Here is a 23,213-nt window from a genome sequence, read left to right on the forward strand (position 1 = left end):
TCAACGATTTGACGGAGACGCCTATGATCATCATTATATTGCTGCTGATTGGCTTGAAGGTTATTGCCTATAAAGGGAGTTAAGACGTTGGCATGAAGTCCTCTGTAAGCTGCATCTCCCAATACTGCATCATTAGGTTGCATATTGTTTAAATACATTAAAAACTGAGCTGACCACTCTGCTGCAGTTTTGTCATGTGTAGCGCCAGGGATACCACTTACGATGTGTCTCACCACTCCTCTCCGGTCCACAATATATTCGACATTCAGGGCATCACACGATTTACCACGTCGGTCACAAAAGAAAGCGTCGCCAGCACGAGATGGGCGTTGTATTTTAACAATCATACCATCAATGTACAATACCGCAAACATATTTATGCCGTTGGCCAATTGGATTGGATCTCTAAGGTTGGCAAGTTCAGTTGGTTGAGGAAATGTTATGAATTTGTCCAAAATGTCAAACAAAAAATCAGCAACTTCATGTGTAAATAAATGACAAGTACCCCTTGCAATCCCAAATGCATGGGCTGGCTGACTATAATAACCACCAAACGAAAGGTAATTGAGAAAAACTTCTAACCGCTTTCGGGAAGTTGGATAACTGGGATCTATGTTGAATTTCTGTTGTCGCCATGTATTATATTCAGTAGAAAGTTCATCGATTTGATCATTATTCAGTCGAAACTTCCTTTCTGGAATTTCTTGTAAATCAGCAGGTCTGCGATCAACATTTCTTTGACTTCCGTTTTGGACATTTATGGGTAAAAACATCATTTTAAGCGTAAAAACTAAATCTGAAATTCTTAAATAAAAACAAATCCATTTTTGTCGTCTGCTGTTTTACACCAGTGTTGTATTAAATGACTTGAACTGAAATTTTTTTAACCCCTAGGGGTTAGTGTTAAAGTTATTTTTAACAAGATAATAACTTTATCAAGTTATTATTGTCTAACAAGTGTTTATGCAATTAGAAATAATATTGCACAAAGCTCATTGCCTCAATATTTTTTCACGTAAATTTTTTTTTTTTTTAAATCTGCAAATTGATATTGAAAATATAGACAAATTGAGGAGCTCAGGTATAACTTAGTGTTTGGGTAACACAGATACGACACTTTTGTTCATGTTGTGTAAATAGATCCATATTTAACACAACCTCAACACCGCAGACCTTAACTCGGACTGATTTCAAATACAGAGGGGGTCTGAGGTTGAGTTAGCACAGCGTTACACCAGTGCTACACTGATCTAACTGGTGTTAAACACTACACCACCTTAACCCAGGACTGGAATTGACCCATTAGGTAACTTAGGGACAAACATACACGCCTCGGTTTTCCGTCACATCCGAACGACTAGACAGCTGCCCTTGTCAGGCCCTACGTCCTGCATCACTGACAAGGGGAAACCACGCCGGAAAATCTGGATGAACTTTCTCGGCCAATGCAGGATCGAACACCTGACCTCGTGGCTAGCGAACCAGCGTCTTACCCACTTAGCAATCGTGATCATCCTCTCGTTATACACTTTACAGTTGATATTGTTAACATACCAGCAAATAACTTTTACGATTGAAAATATTTGCCACAAACAGATCAAGTCGTCATAATGTTAATTAGTTATTCACACTTATTAGTAAACATGCAGTAGTAAGTAGGTAAATATTATATTACTAAGGTGTTAAAACCGTGTCTCTTGATTATCGTACCCCACTATACGCCAGGTTGGTATATTCAATAGTGATGGTTATTATAATTACACAACTGCTAATTAATTACTATTGCATAACTTCTAACCACGTTTTAAACATTAGTGGTTGAATAGTTGATCAGTTGTAAGATTTAGTGACAAGAATTTCCATTACTAAAATGTCCAGGCTTATACGTCAAAGGCATCAGCTGAAATTCTAATATTCGCCAACTGAAAACATTATATGTGCAGTATATATAAGCTTTAAACATATGATATTACTACCACCAGAGTAAAGCAAGGAATAACTAAAGTTGGAACATAAGTAGAGGTTAACAGAAAATAAAGAAACAACAAAACAAACTCGTCAATTAAACACAGTGCAACATTACTTAGTTAACAGTATTAAAACATCCACAAGAAGGTGATCAGGGAGGCTCAAGTTGTTTTGGGTAAGCATCTATGAGAGAAAGTCTTGCTAGAGTATTACAAAATAACTATGTAAAATTAATTATAATAAAATTTTAAACGTAGATAACTGCAAATGAGTCAGTGTGTTTTTTTTTCTAAATTAATTGTGCACATATGCCGCTTTATTTAGTTTGTTGTTATTATTATTTTGTAATACTGGTGCAGACGAGACAGTATGTGAATACAGTTGATTATTCAACCTACCAGCTGTTGCTGTACTTGTGGGGTTTGTAGTGGTTTCTATTTCCAGTAAACCTAACATGAAACAAATATACACGATTAGGATACAGATTTTTAAGTATACATTTACTTACACACCCGACCCCAAAACTTGAACTTTTATCTACTCTTATTTGTAACATTTGTATCTGTAAATTAAACATAATATTGGGTTGAAATTTGCTAATTGTTTAGTTTATAATAATGTGTGGGACACGCGGCTTTCGGTTGTCTACCTAACTGCTCTAATGGTTTTCAAATCACAAACATCACCCATGACGAAGGAGAACTTTGCTAGATTTGACGAAATACAGACTGACGTAAAATCTTTGTTCATATTTCTTTCGGTAAACATACTATGATTTTGATGATGAGATATTTTAGCCCTTTTTTCAGGAACAGTTTGTCACTGCATACAGGACTAGATCCAAATATTCTGAAAGTATTCAATATATTGCCCCCAAGTAAACCAGTTTTCTAAGATATGTGTAATTAATAATAATAACATCTGATCCTATTTTAAAACACATACATTATATTCAAGATTTAAAAAGATAAAATAAAATCCCAATAAAGACTGCATTTTAAAAAAATAAAAACAGTTATCAATTTGGGAAGCATAAATGACCTTAAAAGTTAAATAATATTTGTCTCTATATTTCTGGCCCCAACATTCAAGACAATCATAGAAGCCAGAGGTTCAGTTAGTAAAAGTAAATCCAGAAGTAAACAAAATCGAAATAAAATGTTTTTGAAAATTGGAATCAAAATGGCTGCGGAATATCGATTTGAATATTTTGTGTAAAATCCAATATGGCGACCAAACAGTAAAAAATGTTATTGGGTTCCTTATTCCTACCAAGTTACTACTTGATACCTCAAATGCTAAGAGAGATACGCCATCTTGAATGTCGAAAAAATACTGACGAAAATATTTGATGCTAAAACTAATCGAGTGAACTTCCGAATTTAGAAAAACCGTCAGTCCTTGTGGGATTCGTCCAACGAATCAAAAAATGAAAAACCGACGAAGGTCCGTTGAAAAAATTAACCGAGATATGGGCAATCTGAAATTATTTTTTATCCCATCCGTAAAACAGTTCCTTTTTGTCTAATATGACCCAATTTATATGCAATACGTAGTTCCACGGTGGCCAGCAATATTGCGGCAAACTCTGACTAAAATCCACAAAAAATGCTCTTAGGAAAACATTACGTGTTTCGACGCCCGAAACAAGTAATAAAAACTTTTACGAATACAATATGCGTTTCGACCGAAGGTCCGAACACGTAATAAAACAATAGACCTACGTGTTTCGACCGAGGCATATATATTTGTTATATTCATATTGATATACACTGTCAGCAAGCACAAACACATCCAAACAGACGAAATAGCTGTCACTTGCAGCTGTCAAACAAAACACGTGAGTGCAATAAGTGTGAAGTTGAATCATTTTTCATTATTCGTTATTCACCAATAACAAATCATGAATAACGAGGTGGACCACCTCTTTATTTGCGAATAACGAGGGATACGCCACCTCGTTATTCGTTTTTCGTTATTCAACTTGTTATTCGGGATTCAAATATGCAGCTAGCCATGACTAGAATGATGGATGCCAAGTATCCACAAGAAGTACAAATCATAGTAAAACGACTTCTAGACGTAAAAAAGTCCACATTGCTATTGAAGCAGCGAATAACGAGCTGTGGATTTTTCGTTTTTCATCTCGTTATTCGGGATTCACATATGAAGATGTTAAGAACGATCACTAGATAACAATAAAATAATAGATTGCAAAGTATCCCCTAGCAGTAGAAAACCGATAAAATGACGTATAATCGGTAAATAAATCAGATTGTTACTCAAGCGGTGGCTTGCCTCGTTATAGGCGAATAACGAGTCGAACAAGCTACCTCGTTATTCGTTTTTCGTTATCCAACGTGTTATTCGGGATTCAAATATGCTGCTAGCCATGACTAGAATGGTGACTGCCAAGTATCCCCCAGTATTGTTATTCAAGCAGCGAACAACGAGCTGTTTGTTTATTCGTTTTTCACCTCGTTATACGGGATTCACATATGAAAGTGTTCATGTACATGTATTTTTAATGAGTATATTTCATGATTTAATTCAAAACGATCACTAGATAATAATAGAATAATGGATTGCAACGTATCCCCTAGCAGTAGAAGAAAACTGATTAAATGACGCATCGTCAGTAATTAAGCAGCGAATAACTAATAACGAATTGACCTGCCTCGTTGTTGGCGAAACGAGGGACAAGCTACCCCGTTATTCGTTATTCGACTTGTTTTTCGGGATTCAAATATGCAGCTAGCCATGACTATAATGAAGGATGTCAAATATCCCCCAGTAGTACAAAAAAGCAAAAAAACTTCTAGAGAGAGAGAGGGGGGGGAGAGAGAGACATGGGTTTATCGTCCACTCGACACAAACTAGGTCATTTAGTGACTCACACATGGTTTAATTTCATTTCAATAATTCGCAGTGGGGGGGGGGGGGGTCCGGAGGACCCGGTAAAAACCCACGAGGTTGGACAGGCGACCCTACCCTCTGTTACGTACAACCGGGGAATCGAAACCACGCCACTTGACTCTATGGCAGACCTTATGATACAGCGCGCACGAGTTAACCATTCGGGGTGGGGGCATATAAAGTCGACTCTGGGGGAGATAAGGTTGGTTTAAGAGGGATACGATTGGTTTAATCTATGTTAATTAACAAATTTCGATATGTAGAATAGAACAATACATTGATAAAGTACTGATATGTTATGACTGAAAAATCAAAGATCCATACAAAAAAAACACCTCTATTATGTATTTTGAGCATGACCACATTTTGAACTTCGTCTCTGTCCACATTTGTATATATTATTGTATAAACAAGCCAACAGTGAGGCTGATGTCCCCCGTCGAAATCCCAAAATAATTAGATGACACATATTAATTAATCGCACATTTATTTTTTTCAAAAGTATCAAGTAATCAAACTGATTATCAACTATACAATAAGTTCCATCACTCTCTATCAGATAGAATCAAAGTTATCTTGTCCCAAAGCATCGACCAATGAAATTGCTTAGCTCAGCTTAGCTTTAGCTCGAAATGTTAATCATTGAACTCAGTCAAGATCTACATCAAGTTTTAACATTCGACCTCAATTAATATCAGAGTTGTTATGTTCCAAAGTCTTGACCAATCAAATTGCTTATCGCTCCTTAGCCTAAGCAGAAAATTTTCATTATCGAACTTGTCAAGGTAATGATATAATGAATCTATACTCGGAGTTTCATCACTCTCACATAATTATAACCAAAGTTATCGTGCGCCAAAGCATCAACCAATCGGATTGCTTAGCTTTGCTTACAATAAACATAAACAGACAATGTTTATCATGAATGCCTACAGCAAGTTTGAACAGTCTACCTCAATTAGAAAGAGAGTTATTGTGTTCCAAAGTCTCGACCAATCAAATTGTTTATCGCTCTGCCTACTCTGAATAGAAAATGCTCATTATCGAACTTAGTCAAGGTATTGATGTGCTAAAAATATACACTAAGTGTCCTCACTCTCACTTAATTAGAAGTAAAGTTATCGTGTCCCAAATCATCAACTATCAAATTGCTTATCTCTGCTTACCCTAAGCAGAAAATTTTCATCTTCGAACTACACCAAGGCATTGACGTAATAAACATCTACGCCAAGTGTGAACATTCTAGCTCAATTAGAATGCGAGTTATTGTGTTCCAAAATCTCGGCCAATCAAATTGCTTATCGCTCTGCCTACTCTTAGCAGACAATGCTCATTATCGGACTTAGTCAAGGTATTGGTGTAATAAAAACATACCAAATTTCATCACTATCACGTAATTAGAACAAAAGTTATCATGCCCTAAAGCATCAAATAATCAAATTGCATATCTCTGCTTACGATAAGCAGAAAATGCTCATTTTCGAACTCCATCAAGGCATTGACCTAATAAACACCTGCACCAAGTTTAAACGTTTTAGCTCAATTAAGAGAGTTATTGTGTTCCAAAGTCTCGGCCAATCAAATTGCTTATTGCTCTGCTTACCCCGCAGCAGAAAATGCTCATTACCGAACTTAAAGGACAATATTGGTGCCAGTCATTATCACATATGTGATAGAACTGGTTAAACACTTTCCAAATATCATTTTATCACATAGATCATTGCTACGATAGATGAATAATCAATGTTTCAACAATAGGAAGTGACGATCGCAAAAGGAAAACACGAGTTATCCCTCTAATATAACTGGCTGAAGTGACAAGGGATAACAGATACATGGACGAATTTCTGCTCACTAAAAATTCCTTGTGTCCCAAGAGGTGTGACAGACAGACAGACAGACGGACAGACAGACAGACGGACGGACAAAAAGACAGACGGACGGACGGACGAACCCATTTTAATAGTCCCCTGCTTTCTGCTTTATTTATGTTAAGTAATGTAATCGTTGGCCTTCTGAAGTATCGTGACTTAAATTTAAGAAATGAAATACTTTACATATTATGATCTTTACATATTATGATATTAAATTCGATGCATTTCTCGGAATTGTTATATGACATTCCTTACAAACCCTGCGCCCCGCCTACTCCACCCAAAAACAAAAATATTAAAAATAATTAGCTAATATTAAAATTCGGAATTTTTTTAATTCTAAAGGTCATGAGCACAACGATAACATTTAAACAGCCCAACAGATTGTATTGCCCACTCTTAGTTGACAAATCTGTTTATGGCATAGTAATGCATATTTTTTGTTATAAGCCAGCAACCATGTTTAACTTTATTGGCGGGAGGGATGGGACATTCATAGTATGCCTCTCCTGTTGGAACTGTAATGTGGTCACTATTTAACAAAAAAAAAAAAAAACAAAAAAAAACAAAAAAACAAACAACAGAATTTGAGCCCACTATACAATAGGTTATTAAAATAATATGAAACAAACCTGAAACTATTTCTATAGCAGATGTTTCTCTGGTAATAGATACCCCTCCATAAGATATCCTAAATATTATAGTGAATGATCCGGTTATATGGTGTGATTGTACGAATTGTGATGTAACGTTTGACGTTACTGTAATAGTTTGGAAACCAATAGCACTGCAATCTTTGCGTTCTATTGTGGAAGAGTCCAATGGGTATGTAGTATTATTCTGCAAAAAGAAAAAAAGTTACCCATTCAGTGTATTAACGTACAATAAGCACACGAACTTTCACAAAATAATATACAACCATTAACATGACAAGAAAATGGAATGGGGATTAACGTCCTTCTTTTCTGCACCTACTAGTGGGCTAATCAAAAGACTCACAAAAGTTTTGCAATAAATACTTATCTATAATATGATTATGAAACACAAGGCAAGCTTCTATGTAGAAGCCTCGGTTACCTATAAACATGCAAATATCTAAAACTATCGCAACTGTCAGTGACATCTTCACAATACACTATTGTTTATGCATGTTTGAAAAGTTCACATATATATATTACCTGTTTTAAATGCACTGTAATAGAGGTTTCTTGTGGGGTACAGGCCACTGTACAGTTTATGGGTATACTATCTTTTAATTCTGGTGGAGCGTGGTCAGTTATGGCTGCTGTATGGTCCTGATCTGAAAATTTTCCAAATAATATGTTTTAGTTGTTCGAATAATTTAGGGTTCCATATAACTACATATTAGAACAAACGTAAGGACAAGATGTAAACGTGGATTTAATTATGAAACATTTATGCTACTATTTCATTAGATACAGGTCGTAATTATTATATATATCTTATATCGCAAGATACCAATAACTGTGTATTGTATATTCGTTATAGGTGGATCAGCGGTGTATATTATCCCTTTGTCGGTAGCTGAGCTATCTAATTCTAGAATGTATCTGCTTCACAAAGAATCGCCCCATTTCTAAGCCTTTTAGACAAATTTTCGGTTCTTTTATGCGCCCTTAAATACCACGGAAGATGTCAAGTTCTATTCCTATAAATCAGATCAATTGTAATTATTAAAAATATTTAACATACCTATAACTTCATATTGAAATGGGGAAGATGGTGTATCAGTCCCATATATTATCCCCTGATCGACATCCGAGCTATTTAATTCTAGAATATATCTTCCGCCATAGTCCTGACAATAAAAATTAAATCGTGCAGGAGCAACAATGAGTGGACTTTTACAGCCAGAACCTGTTGTATCTACTCTTGCATCACGAAGAAGTGTTGTGTCTCTAAACCACAATATGGTCATTTCGTTTGGATTAAATTCCATTGTGATATTAAATCGGGCTTCAGATAAAACATTATTAGTTTGTCCGGCGACGAGATCCGCATTAAACACGCCTGGAAAACATTAGGTATGGAATGTAAGCATTAAGATACACAAACTGTACACCTGGGCCTGTTTCACGGAATTTTAACTAAGATAAAATCCAAATTTTAGTAAAATCTTAGTGCTTAGCCAATCAAAATTGAAATATCTACTAAAATTTGGATTATATCTTTAGTTAAGATTTCGAGAAACAGGGCCCTGGTTCTATCAATAATACTACTCGTTTAATTTCAGCCATTACGTCAACTTTATATTAGGTTTTAGTAGCGATGCCAAACGCCGCTAGAGGCGCTGGCTGTCCTATTATTGGTGTGCTAAAAAACCTGACCGAAAAATGTACCGTTTCTACTACGGGGTCTCATGAATATTCAGGAAGTCAAAACGTGGTCACGTGGCACTTTTCCGGAACCTGGTGAGCTGAAGTTAGCGGACTGCCATAGCAGGTAAGATTTTGATCGAATTTTCGCCTATTTTTCTTGTTTTTAATTTTTAAATGTAATAGAAACTTTGAAAAAAAGAGCATTCCGCTCGAGATATCGACATTTTTGGATAGCCTGGTATATATTTTGTATAGTTTGAGCTTTTGTTTTGCCAAAATCCCCCGTAGGAATTGGCAATAAGACGGAAAGTAGAACCGGGGAAGAATCAGGGAAAGACAACTCTTGGTAGGTGCGTGTATGGGATCAGACCACAATGAATGATTTATTTTTTTTTTCCCTACCTTTTGCAAACTTAAGTGTGAACTATTTAGATGTTTTTGCAAATTTAATAACATTACTTGTAAAAAAAAATGGACTTTTGAGAAAAATATATCCCCAAATATTGAAATAAGACTGACTTGGCATAGGCAAAATGAAAATGTGTATCTCATTTATTTTAAAGCTTATATTTACTATGGAAGAAGAGTATTCACAACCATTATTCATAACAGATTCTGAGGAGAGTGAAAAAGAAATTGGAGAAAGTGAATCTCAAGTAAGGCATTTCAATCTGTACTTTAGGACAGTTATTATACTATGTTTATTTGATGCAGCACTCTTTTATTATAACTTTAAAAAACATAATCGGAAGAGGCCAGGGATTATATTGCTCTGTACCAAATCAATTTTATTTTCCAGGCACAGACGCAAGCTCCAAGATTCATGCCACTTTTCACTCCACGCTTTAGTTCTGAGAATACAGATTCTGATGACCAAAGTTTAAAAATTCCAGAAAAGGTACATTTATCTAAATAATTATAATGGTCAAATATAGAATGTTAGTCAGACTACAAAAATATGTGCATTGAGCAATCTTGCCAGTTAAATCGGTACAAATAGTATTCAGTTCATACTAATAGTCCACTTGTACCACAGTAATGTACAGTATACGCCTATCTCCAGTGCCGGATCTAGGGGGGGGGGGCAATGTGGGACAAATGTCCCGGGCCCCCCACATTTAGGGGCCCCCCACAATTCTGGGTCATACTAATATTTTATCCCGGATTTCACTAAAATAAAGTAAATGAAAACATCATAAGAGAAAGAGTCTGTTTTAAATACTCAAATTGTCAATGAATTCTAAACGTCAATGAAATCGCTGACTAAATTGTCTTAGATGCACTGAAATTAATCCTAATTTTAAAAAAGAATTCCTGGAGGAAAACACCCCTGGCACTCAAGGGGGCGGAGTACATACTAGTACGATCCGCGGTCAATACGAACATTTTGAACAAACAACATTGGGGCCCCCGCACAGTTGGTATGTCCCGGGCCCCCACAAGGTTAATTGGGCACTGCCTGTCTTGCCAAGAGCACCCTGAATGATAGTTGTGTGTTTCAGTTTAGCATGATATACTTATCAGACAACAAAATATATTATTTATTTATCTTTCAGGTTGCAAGATTGGACACACAGTTAACCTTTTCTGCATCAACATCAGAATTTGATTCAAGCCCGAAAATATTACGGAAAAAAGTAAAGAAACCAAAACGTGACCAGAACATAAAAGAATGTCAAACTATAATCGTCGGTGAAATATTTGCTAACACTAAAAACATGATTATGAGTGATGATATCCAAGTCAAACGAGATGATAATTTAAATGTAGGAACACAAACTGTTATATCTGGACCATTTATGCTTGATTCCCAAAACTTGTATTTTAAGTTTTAATTACTAATATGATCATGTAATCAAATCCCCCAATTATAATCCTCATGTCTTTTTGTGTCAATCTTGGGTTTACTGTCCAGGCTGCATTTTCTGACAGAAAGCCCAAGATTAGAAATTTGACTAATGGGGCAGTCTTGGAGCTTTTTGAACATGGTAGGTCTGTGAATGCAAAAACTATGGATGTGATTCATATAATGTGTGAAATTTGTGATGTTAAAGACGCCAATATTACTGCGTGTAGATCTAAGGTTTACAGGATGATTGACGCAGATAAGAAAAAGCGAGCTGAAGTTCGAGATTCATATAGGAATCAAATATTCCATTTACCGTCTTCTGTTCCAACATTAAGCACTACAGAATCAACGACAGAGTTAAAACAGTCAAAAGATGTTTCAGAGAGTAACATAAAAGAAGCAAACAGAATGCTTAAAAGAAAAGTTACACGTAGGGAGGACTCCTTAGAGAAGAAAGTAGCTGCAAAGACTCGAAAACTAGAAAAAATTACTGAATCAACTCAACAGAAGTTAAAGAAATCAGAGGAGTCATTGAAACAAAAGACTGAGATTCTCGAAAAGAAAAGGCAAAAGCACAGTCAAGACATTTTTAGCTTTAGACAGTTAAATAATTATGTTAAAACCCTGAAAAAACATATCGATGGTGTTAATGTAGTGCTTGAAGAAAGATCTCGTGAACATAAAGTTTTGGAGGAAGAATATATCATTCTACAACAGCAAAACAAGGAATTAGAAAAAAGTGTAGAGTATTTGCAAGGATTGATAAACGATACTGATGAAATTATTGTTTGTGATCCTTCAATAAATATTTATTCAAATAGATTAATTGAATGTGTGATGAATCTTACTAACTTAAAGATCGCAACAAAAAATGTTGGGCCTGTTATACAGGAAGTGGCTACACTTTTGGGAAAACGAGTGAACCGTCTTCCATCCCGCCAGACTGTTGACAATATTGTGGATAGAAAAGTGTCAATGTCACAAAAGCAAGTATCACAAACTATAGCGAAAGAAAAAGATACCACCCTTTACACTGATGAAACAAGGAAGCATGGACATACTTATCAAACCTACATTTTAACCGATAAGAGTCAGAATTCTTATCTTTTGGGCCTTAGAGAAATGGTGAACAAAAGTGCACAATGTACATTGGATGTGTTGAAAGAAATCCTATTTGACATCTCAACTCATTGTAAGGAGCTATCCGAGGCAAAAAACTTTAGTGTTGGGTATGAACTATTATGCAATATAGCAAATACCATGTCTGATAGAGCCAGCACAGAAAAAGCATTCAATACCTTGCTAGAGAGCTACAAAGAAGAGGTCTTGCCAAAGGTTATAGATAATTATAATGAACTTTCAGTCGAGAAAAAATCTCACTGTGGGAAAATTAACAATTTCTTCTGCGGATTGCATCTTCTTTGTGGGATGGCTGATAGGCTGGAATGAAGAAATATGAAACTGGCTTCTTAGATGGCAAGGAAATAGGATCTTCTGTCAAGCCTGAACTGAAGCGATTCCATAAGGCAGAGAGTGGCACATTAAGACTACTCCGCTCTTGTAGTACATCGTTTGCAAGAGGAGAAGATGAAAAAAAATGGAGTGTATTTGCCTTTTACTACATATTTAAGTCAAAAGAAAGAGAAAAACCAAATTTTAAGATTCAAACATAACAGATTCAATATGATATTCATGATGGGTCAAGCCGTCTATTACCACAAGGAAGATATTTTTATATTTCTTGACAAAGAGCATGGTTTTACAAACACCTTACTTAAAGCAGTACATTTGAACATTCAGGAAAAGCTCTACTTATCTGGATGCAAAGCACTCGGACTGATATCTAAATTTGTAACAGCTCCACTTTGGAGAATTATCGAAGCACCTGGACACATTTTAGATATGAATGAACAGTACTATGCCCTAGTGACATTTTTGGATAAAGCGAGTAGTGATATTGATTTCACTTTGAAATTTATGAATGGTGAATGTACCCCGTTTGAAAATACCAGTATTGATGATAATGATAAAATCTCAAGATGCTTGTTAATACCCAATGAAGAAGTTGATGTAATCTTAGGCCCACTATTGCAGTCATTATTTACAGCCATAAAAGAACTGTTACTTAGAATGGTGCCAGAACACTTGCCAGGAGGCAAATTTTGGAATCCAGATGAATCTTTACTGGAAGAAGTTTCCTCAGCAAAAAAGCATAACAAACTTCCTGAATTCGTATTTGGACAGTTAGACCATCTTATATCCTACAGACCTAATGCATCCTTACTTGCAAATGAAGCATACATTATGTTCAGTTTCAACAAAACATCTACATGGTTGAGAGAACTTAGCGAGGATGAAAAAAACAGGCTTCTAGATGAATCCAGAAAAGAAGGAAGAGAAATAAGGAAAGAATTCATTTCAAGAACAAAATCCATAAGTGATGAGCGTTTCAGGTTACAAAAGCTAAAAAAACAAGAAATGGAGAGGTTGGAAGCAAGTAGGATTCAGCGAGCAGAGTGTATGACAAATGATGTGTGTTATTATGGTTTATAGCAGACAGTGGATCAGATTAAAGAAGGAATGGACAAGTTAAGTGGTAATGATAAAGAATTAAGATGTGCTCTTCAGACTCAATTAAAGTTTCGTAAATCAGTACTCCATCAGAAGCATTCCGACAAACAAATTTTCAATTTAACAAAGAAAGAACCAGGTGGCAAATATCGTAAATTATCAGTAAAAGAACTAAGAGACAATTTATGTGAATTAGTTAAAACTGCCTTGGATGCCGGTTCTAAGTCAGAAGTTTCTGCCTATGATGTGCCTTTATTAGTAGATAAAAGGATTTTACACAAATTTGCAGATGGACAAGAATATCCCGGTTATGTGATCAATGTTGTTCTAGGCTTCCCTCAATGGTACAATGTTAAATTTGATAATGATGATGCTATTTACTCATACAATTTGCATGAGGATTATAAGAGGGGGGACTTAAAACTGTCAGTTTCTCAGGAAAATGCTTAAACATTTTAAAGTATAATACTTTTTGTATTTTCAGAAGGCATTTGAGTTACTACATGTAATTTTTCTATTCTTGCATTAAGATTGATATTTTTTATCATTGTATGTGATTTTTGATAATGTTATAATCAGAGATATTTATTATTTTTAGAAGAGAACGGGTCATTCTTTGTTTGTTTAACAATGATTTATTATATTATATACCTATATTTTTTTGTATTTGCATATGACTTTGATGACGTCCAGCCATGCCAAAAAAGAAATTATTTTGTCATGTGTAATCCCTGTGATTTTTTAAAGTTTTGTTTTGTAGTTGGTAAATTATTTTGTCATGTGTGATCCCTGTGATTATATCATATATTGTTAATTTCTTAAAGTTTTAGTTTTGTTTTGTAGTTGGTAGTTTTCATATGATTGATGTTGATCATGATACAGTTTTGTTTTCTCCTATTTTTTTTACAATGTATTCTTTAGCATTGATATATTTATCTGTTTATGGGATATTAAAAAAGATATTGTTACTCATTGTTGCAAGCTAGCATATTGTGGATTTATTTTTTCTTAATAATTTATAACCATAGATATTTGTTTAATAATGTATCATTACATACAATTATGTATATTTTTTTGTATATGACTTCGATGACGTCCAGCCATGTATGCCACAAAGTTTTATTAGGTTTGTTAAGAATATATCTATTTAAGAATATATCTATTTATTAGCCATGTGCCTTTAGCATTGATATTTTTTATCACTGTATGCAATTTTTTACTCATTGTTGTACATCTTTTTTTTAAAATTTTATAACCAGAGATATTTGTTATTTATAGAGAAGGGGTGATTCTTTCTTTAATAATGTCATAACATTCGATTACTTATACATGTAACTTTTTGTATTTGCATATGACTTTGATGACGTCCAGTCATGCCAAAAAAGAAATTATTTTGTCATGTGTAATCCCTGTGATTATATCATATATTGTTAATTTTTTTAAGTTTTATATTTTTGGTTTTGTAGTTGGTAGTTTTCATATGATTGATGTTGATCATGATACACAGTTTTGTTTTCTGTTATTTTTAAATTTAGGTCATAAGTTTTCACCCAGAAAAATTCTGTTATTTATTTATTTTTGTTGATTTTAAGTTTTATTGATTTTGTTAATTGAAATAAAGATATTTTTATTGATCATAATACTTGTGATTTTCCATTCCTGAAACAACTATTTTTGTCAGGTAAAAAATGAACGCTGTCTGTGTGTTTTGCATGTGTATGTATCCAGGAAAAGACTGTGAATATTTTAATAGCCTCTAGACCTACAGGGGGGTTGGATGGCTGAATGGTTAGCGTGCGCGCGCTGTATCATAAAGTCTGTCATTGAGTCAACTGGCGTGGTTTCGAATCCCCGGTTGTACGTGACAAGGAGTAGGGTCGCCTGTCCAACCTCGTGGGTTTTCTCCGGGTCCTCCGGTTTCCTCCCACTGCTAAAGACCCCTACGCGCAAGCGAATTATTGAAATAAAATTGAACCATATGCTAGTCCCGAAATGACCTAGTTTGTGTCGAGTGGACGTTAAACCCCATTTCTCTCTCTCTCTCTAGACCTACAGTTGACCCGTGACCTTTCACTTTCTGTATGACCTTGACATGGTATAGTAAAAAAATGCAATTCGAGTAGCTGATGCCTAATAAAAAAACACGATAACAATGTGAAAACATTATTTGTGTATCTATCACATCAAAAAACGGGTTGGGTAAATATTTCAAAGCCCTGGGACTTCTACATGGTTTGTTATTAACTATCACGTCATTTTTTTGCTGTGACCTTGAACGAAAATTGTCTCGGTCGTAAGTTTGAGAGTCTGTAGCATACACACTATATAACCGAAGAGTCTCCCGATAATTTGATTCAATCCAGTACATCTTGAACTTCAAATTCTGCAAGATTCGTGGATATACCTATTATAGTGTCTGAGATTTTAGCTTCGGTCAGGTTTTTTACGTTTTTAAAAAAAAGCCGTATTTTGGTGCCTCCAATTCGCGGTCTTCAAAATGCCATAACTTTTTTAATTTTCAATATTTTTTCAAAATTCTTTCAGATTATTGAATCTACATAGTTGACGCTTGCAGTGCAATAATCATATTAGAGACATTTTGTGTATTTAAAAACCCTTTGGCAACGCTAGTTTTAGTAGCTTTAAAAATTAGTATTTAAATTACCTGGGCAACAATTGTGACCAAATTAAAAAACAATAGAATGTTAGCTGAAAATAAAACTTACATTTGTGACTAAGTGAAAGAAAGTGAGACACATTTCGTTAAAAAATGAAATAACAGCTTTACATGAATTGAAATGCTGGATACAACAAATTTTCATTTAGTTATGCTACAGTTATTTAGTACAGGACCGAGATATACACCATACAATTTATAGAAAACCGAGATGTGTCGTTTAACTACAAAAGTGATAACAACCAGCAAACTGTACTGTACAGATTTGACACATTCATTACAAAGTCTTCGTCTGCAGACATTTTATTTAATGACTTCTGACACATGTGATATCTAGCCCCGTAGTGGCTTAATGTAATTAAACAAACGGTAAACGGTTGCCCTGCAAAATACTCACATATTTTCCAAGAGATGGACGGAGAATAAGGAAAATCAATAGGGCCCATATTCTCATTGTTTCACATCGAATTAAATACTGATTCATGATTTACCATTATAATTTAGTTTGCCATACACATGCTGACAAAGATCAAGTTTTCAAAATAGTGCCCTTATTGATCAAGTTTCAGGGAAGTAGCCCAGTTCGGGAACAATGAACTATGATTACAATATATGACACTACGGGGACATAGGTGACTCCAAATAAGGAATTAGCCGTGGCACTATCGTCTAGGGCCGTCAAGTATTTCAATCATCAATTAACTGACTCTGGAATACCGTTTATGTTGTTACTCTGTTTATATATCGAATACAGCAAACTACAAAAGGTTAAATACAGGAAACTACAATATCTATGATAGTACGTTAGGAGTTATTAAAATATTCACGGTCTGGGTTTAATGTCCTTTATAACTCAGACCTAACAACTCAAACACTACATATTGTCTCTATCCCAGCCTCTCAGTCACGACGGTGTTAATATTCGCCTTTCTACTGTGTATTAACAACAGTGTTCATTATAAACACAGATATAAATTTGTTTGTTATCCGCGGTAGTGTGTATAATTGTATATTTGTATTTATTGTATATTTGCTATTTGTTGTAATGCCCCTATATAATGTTTGTATATTGTCCCTTTAAAGTTGCATCTTATACTGGTCGGCACTATCTTTCCAAGAGCAATTCTAATCTGTACTTACTTTCAACTCACTAAATTAATCACAACACAGCTTCTGTTTGGAACCTCACTTGCAAGCTAAACTTGTTATAAGGAACAACAGCACATCTTATTACTTGGTAAGTTTATATTTATTTGACTTGACTTTTATATTTATCTATTTCATATGGTAATATAATTAGGGTATATTTTGTATATGAAATCACGAAGTTATTATTATATTTCTATAAATTTTGAGAAAATTATACTTCTCTACTATTAAATAACAATTCATTAATATCATTAATTTCAGTCTTGTATTGCTGTATTTTATATGTTATCAGCATTAGAATAGTTATATCAGTATTATTATAAACTCCTATTTTATAGGATATCTATTTGTATGTATTTATATTATGTCAGAGCTCATTGTAAATTAGTAAATTAGGTCGCAATTTTCAGTAACTTCTTATCTACATTCCTTTTATTGCAATAAAACTAATTCCCGTCACATTGTTTAAATATATGTATATAATTATAATAATTCTTGATATAATTTACACATTTCTTTGTATATTTCAGAGTTTATCTGTATCCACATTATTATTATTATTATCATATAATGTAATTTGATAAAATTGTAAATAAAACAAAAGTAGGATGTTAAACCCCAATTCATTTTTCATTTTGTAAATAAAACATATGACCCTACGATCTGATGTTTTCTTCATTTAGAAAGTCTGCTATCAGCAATACACCTGCATTTCCTAAATAATTTAATAATATGTGATATATACACGCTATATAAACATATTTGTGAAGTTTCATCTGAATCAGCAAAATGGGATGACGAAATGGACCTGCACATTCCACTGACCAACTCAAGATATTAGTTAGTATTATGGTTACCTTTGCTTCCAGAAAGTTTCAGCCATGTAACTTATGATCTAATCTTTAGCTGTGGCTATGTGCACGTTCTGACTAATTGACTTTTACTGATTTATGGACACCTAGCCACTACAAATTTAGGGGGTCAAATAACTGATGACCATATTATTAGCTATTAGCTCCTGGATTATTACGGTTCGATATGCGCCAATGTTGAACCGAGATCTTTGGGATATAAACATGCATTTTAAGTCACATAAACATAGGGAAAAACTGTGACCTTTCGAGGGCCCTGATTCTACTAAAAGTCGTGTTTTTAGCTTGTTGACCCATTAGAAGTCACAGTTTTTTATTTAATTGTAACAACCGTTCAAATATGTCAACGTTAAACCATAATGACGGTTGAAACTGAATTCCGGACTGAAACTGTCCGACAAAAAAATATTATACGGCTTTTCGGGTGATCTTTGAGATTGATAATAGCCCGAGACTGTCCATTATGTAAATGCAAAGAAAAACTTCGGATCTAACGCCCAAATTTGTTTTTTCTATGTACATTATGGACAGTCGTCGGACATTATCCATCCAATACATGTGTATTATATTTGATGGCACTGTGAGGTATATACCATGTATTCTAACTCAACAATTGAATATACATCATCACATTAATACTAAAGGGCGAGTAAAACATACCACTACTGATATTTTTAAATATAGAAAAGGTTAACTTGTATTAACATACAGATGTGACGTCACATTTTGAAGTTGGCGAACCATTATTTCAAATAATCGTACGGGAAACTTGCCAATCGTACATTATTTATACTAATGAAATATTGGATTCACGTGACGTATTTCACTGTAAAAGCACGTGCGGGGTGCCTGTATTTTAAGTCGTTTAATGGTCTCGAGCTTCAGACATTGCGTAATATATTGTAAAAACACTCGGGCCTACGGCCTTCTTGTTGTTAGAATATATTACTTCATGTCTCAATCTCGACCATAAACAATACATAATTGACTCACCTTGTAGGCCTACATGATATAGACATAGTACAATACATGTAGATATATACTTGAACATTGTAACTTGATGTTGTACACTGAAATACATTTTATCCATAATTAACGCCTATATTTTCTTAAACCCACTTTTACATTAAATTTTAACTATAGTAATATTTGGAATAAACCCATATCTACATAATATATAGTAGGTTGTGTTTTTCTTCCTCTTTCAACGCATCAATGACTGACTCCGTACAATACGTATATAACACCTGTCACATGTTTTGTGCATACCTGTATCAGAAAATATAGAATACATATTTAACTAGAAATGCAATGTACAAGGTCATATTAAGATGCGTAGAGATCATGTGGGGAAGGGCTCTACTAGAGCTATACATGCAAACCTCAAACCAGACATTCAGTCACATGGTTGTCATTGTCTTTGTACGTTGGTCTATTATTGGCTTGTGGCTTAATAACGACATAGAAGCAACAGTTTTTAACGGATGTTTTGTCAAATTTTGTGTAAAGTATTGGTGTCATGATTGGACGAATACTATCATGGATATGCATGGTTTGACTTTCCGTTGCAGAATTACCCCACCTTTTCGAAAACTTTGTTAACGTCGCCCATGTCGATATTATTACAATAAGGAAATTGGCTATAGAAGATAGATTTAAGTGAAGATTGAATTCATCAGACCCATTTTCATTACCGAAAACACACAATTATTATATTTACCAGAATTCATCTGTCAACTTGAGCTATATATTCTTATATATTACTCCATATTAATTCAGAATCGAAAGTGCAAATTTGTATGAGCGGGTGTTAGTCTAAAATTGAATTAGCGGATATATCAATGAAAGATATTTTTTAGATTATTTCTTTCCCTAAATCTGTTCAAAACCTGTCGAGCTCTTTGAAAAATGCAGATTTATTCATTACTCTACGATCGCACAATCTAAAAATGACGCCTAACACTATAAACTGACACTTCTCGACTATATTGAAATTCAGAGATCAAATGACATGACCTTGGGACCAATTTTAAAGTCTTTATAGCCATCTTTGGGGCAAATTAATTTTCAGGAACCCTAAATAGCTTAACACCTTATTTGCCAAACCGATCATCAGTAAATATTCTCTTGTCCGCCTATATCACCGAGAAAGATGACATAGGGCGAGATAATTAACTCTATAAATATTAACATTTCTTCTTCTGCAAATCAAATTGGAAAACATTTTTTAGATTAAAGAAAAAAAGGGTAAGGTGTTTGAAGTATTAGGGTATAATGAATGTTTCTATTTAGTATAAATGGGTACATAAAATAATGAGTAAAAGGCACCTCTTACTCCCGGTTCAGTTTGTGTCACTACGACCGATGTAAATAAAGCACGTGTTATCTGTGCCACATGCAGAACAATACTGGGTGTGACCTTAAAATTCAGTCATCTTGAACAGTTATTAAAGCGGGCTTAAAGTTTGCTTATTTGTATGTGAGACATCCCAAATACATGTAGGCAGTTGTACAAGCAATCACAATACTCTATATGTATAGTATCACAACGTATAGCCTTCTGTTGATAAAGTCCCCAAAATACCGAACAGAGCAGTACACATAACACTATTCGTGATTACAGAGATCAGTTGGACTTAAAAAAAAGTTTTTCAAAAATTCTTCTCAGACCTCCCTGTATACCTGTGTGGTACCACATTCTACAATAATTTTGACTTAGATTAATTTTAGGTATGTGGTGGGTTCCACAAGATGTAGGACTTAACAAATAAGCATTTTCTTTTCAAAAAATTCTTTTCCGAACCCCCTATATACCTGTGTGATACCACATTCCATAATAATTTTCATATCACAGGAGTTCCACAAGATATTGGACTTCTGATGGATAAAATGTCTTTGTGTGAACAATGCAGGGTACTGTCATCAGCAAACAAATCTATCTGACTTGAATCAATATTGAGTGTTAGATCATTTATAAAAGTAAGAAACAGGTGAGGACCCATGATCGACCCTTGTGGAACCCTGCATTTGAATGTAGTAAGTGAGGAGGTAATTGATCCTAAACAGACTTTTTGCTTTCGTGAGTCAAGATATGATTCAATCAAAATTTGTGGATTTTTATCAAATCGATAAAGATGTAGTTTCTTGATAATAAGTTTGAGATCAACGAGATCAAATGCTTTTCTAAAATCAAGATACACTATAATACTCATTCCACCATTATCGATAGCATCAAGACAATTATCTGTCATTCGGATCAGTGCAGTAGCACATGAATGATTTGATCTAAATCCAAATTGGTACGCATACAGAACATTGAATGCTTCTAAATAATATTGCATTTGGGTGCTCAAGTGCCTTTCGAATATTTTTTGAAATTGTGGGGAGAATTTAGATTGGCTTATAATTGTTCGGGTCTTCTTTAGCTCCCTTCTTATGTTTAGGAATAATTTTAGCAAATCAGTAGAAACTCACCTCTCCCAAATGAGTTTCTCGAATTAATTATAGTCTGTATTAAAGATACATTATGTAAGATTTAGATAAAGAGCTGGCCGTTCGTGATATAATAACTAAAAATAGATAATATAAAATGAAAATATTGAAAATGTCATTCAAATTACTTGATTCTGAGCCAAGATTTAGCTCTTGCATAATGTATGTTTAATTATAAGTATATTATATTCATGTAGGTGATCTTTAATGTTTGCATTGTATAGTCTACCAACCTATCCTTAACGCTTTAAACTCCTATCGGGTGATCTCACATTAGCTGTTGGACTATCACATTCACTTCTAGCTATAACCCAAATAACCAATTATCGGTTTATTGATTCCACTAACTAAGGAATTCACCGATTATAGATTTCATGTTCCAATCCGCCGAATATCAATCAGCTTTGACATCTATACCATACATAATCCATGTAAAACCATTATTGATACTGGTGGATTAGCTTCGTCTACACTACAATTCAACACGAGTTGTTTCCCTTCTATAACTTTATAGGGACTTGTTAGAAGTTCTGCGTGAGCTTTGGCTAAAAATTTAAACAAAAGAGAGAGAGAGAGAGGGGGGGGGGTAACGCCCACTCGACACAAACTAGGTCATTTCGAGACTAACATATGGTTCAATTGTATTTCAATAATTCGCGTAGGGGTCCTTAGCAGTGGGATGAAACCGGAGAATCCGGAGAAAAACCAGGAGGTAGGACAGGCGACCCTACTTCTTGCCACGTACAACCGGGGAATCGAAACCACGCCATTTGAGTCAATGGCAAACCTTATGATACAGCGCACACGCGCTAACCAAAGAAATAAATTAATTAGGTTCCAAGAAAGAGATATAGATTCAACGCAAACAAACAATTCGTTACTTGGTGTTAATCTAGCATATTTGAGATCTTTAGACGTCGAAGAAAATCGTATTCCATTTGACTAAAGTAAGGAATGTTCATCAAGATGTGATGCATATCTTCTGATAGAGACCTTTAAGTTTAAAGCTTGTTGTGAATTGCTTAGTGGTGTTTGTGGAGCAAAATCTCGTTTAGATAGGACAACGCTTGGATTTCGTGGGTCGACATAAACATTTTATTATTTCAAATCAACCCAATTTAAAGATTTGAATACAAGACATGGTCTCTTATTACAAGATAAGACAAGTGTTCAGATTACATGCATTTTAAGTTATTTCTAAATGTTTTAAAATTTAGATTGTAAATTGAGTTGTTTCTATACACAAATACCACAGGCACCCCCAAATACAGTTGTCATGGTTTATACGGTACACTATTATAAAACTGGAAGGAAAATTCTAAACTTTATCCCTAGGGTGACTTGGACAGTTCTGACAAAGGCTTTAAGAACTGTATGATTCTTTGACCAAGAGACGTTCTACTGCGAGCTATTTCTTCAAATCGTCAATAAATAGGAATGCATTTAGTATGAGTGTGATGGCTTGTAGCGTTTTACAATTTTAACTGTTGCATAAGTAGATGCGAA

At 34.5% G+C, this 23,213-nt stretch overlaps 1 protein-coding gene and 1 long non-coding RNA gene across 3 annotated transcripts in view; one reads left to right on the top strand and one right to left on the bottom strand.

Moving 5' to 3' along the window:
- LOC126830997 (uncharacterized) overlaps positions 1 to 19,380 on the bottom strand; it is a 35,505-nt gene extending 16,125 nt beyond the window's left edge. For both annotated transcript variants that reach the window (XM_050561614.2, XM_050561612.2), the window contains exons 1-5: positions 19,209 to 19,380; positions 8,472 to 8,789; positions 7,937 to 8,058; positions 7,391 to 7,598; positions 2,367 to 2,417 (exon numbers count right to left, since the gene is read on the bottom strand). In XM_050561614.2, the coding sequence (XP_050417571.1) occupies positions 2,367 to 2,417; positions 7,391 to 7,598; positions 7,937 to 8,058; positions 8,472 to 8,789; positions 19,209 to 19,305 (796 nt within the window). In that variant the 5' untranslated portion in view covers positions 19,306 to 19,380. The remainder of the gene's footprint in view (positions 1 to 2,366; positions 2,418 to 7,390; positions 7,599 to 7,936; positions 8,059 to 8,471; positions 8,790 to 19,208) is intronic.
- LOC126831023 (uncharacterized) lies at positions 9,046 to 10,761 on the top strand. The gene is made up of 4 exons (XR_007684097.2): positions 9,046 to 9,221; positions 9,661 to 9,753; positions 9,897 to 9,995; positions 10,654 to 10,761. It is a non-coding gene; the product is annotated as an uncharacterized LOC126831023 (long non-coding RNA).
- Positions 19,381 to 23,213: the final 3,833 nt, after the last annotated feature.

This window comes from Patella vulgata, chromosome 8, assembly GCF_932274485.2.
Source record: "Patella vulgata chromosome 8, xgPatVulg1.2, whole genome shotgun sequence".
Taxonomy (NCBI): domain Eukaryota; kingdom Metazoa; phylum Mollusca; class Gastropoda; family Patellidae; genus Patella; species Patella vulgata.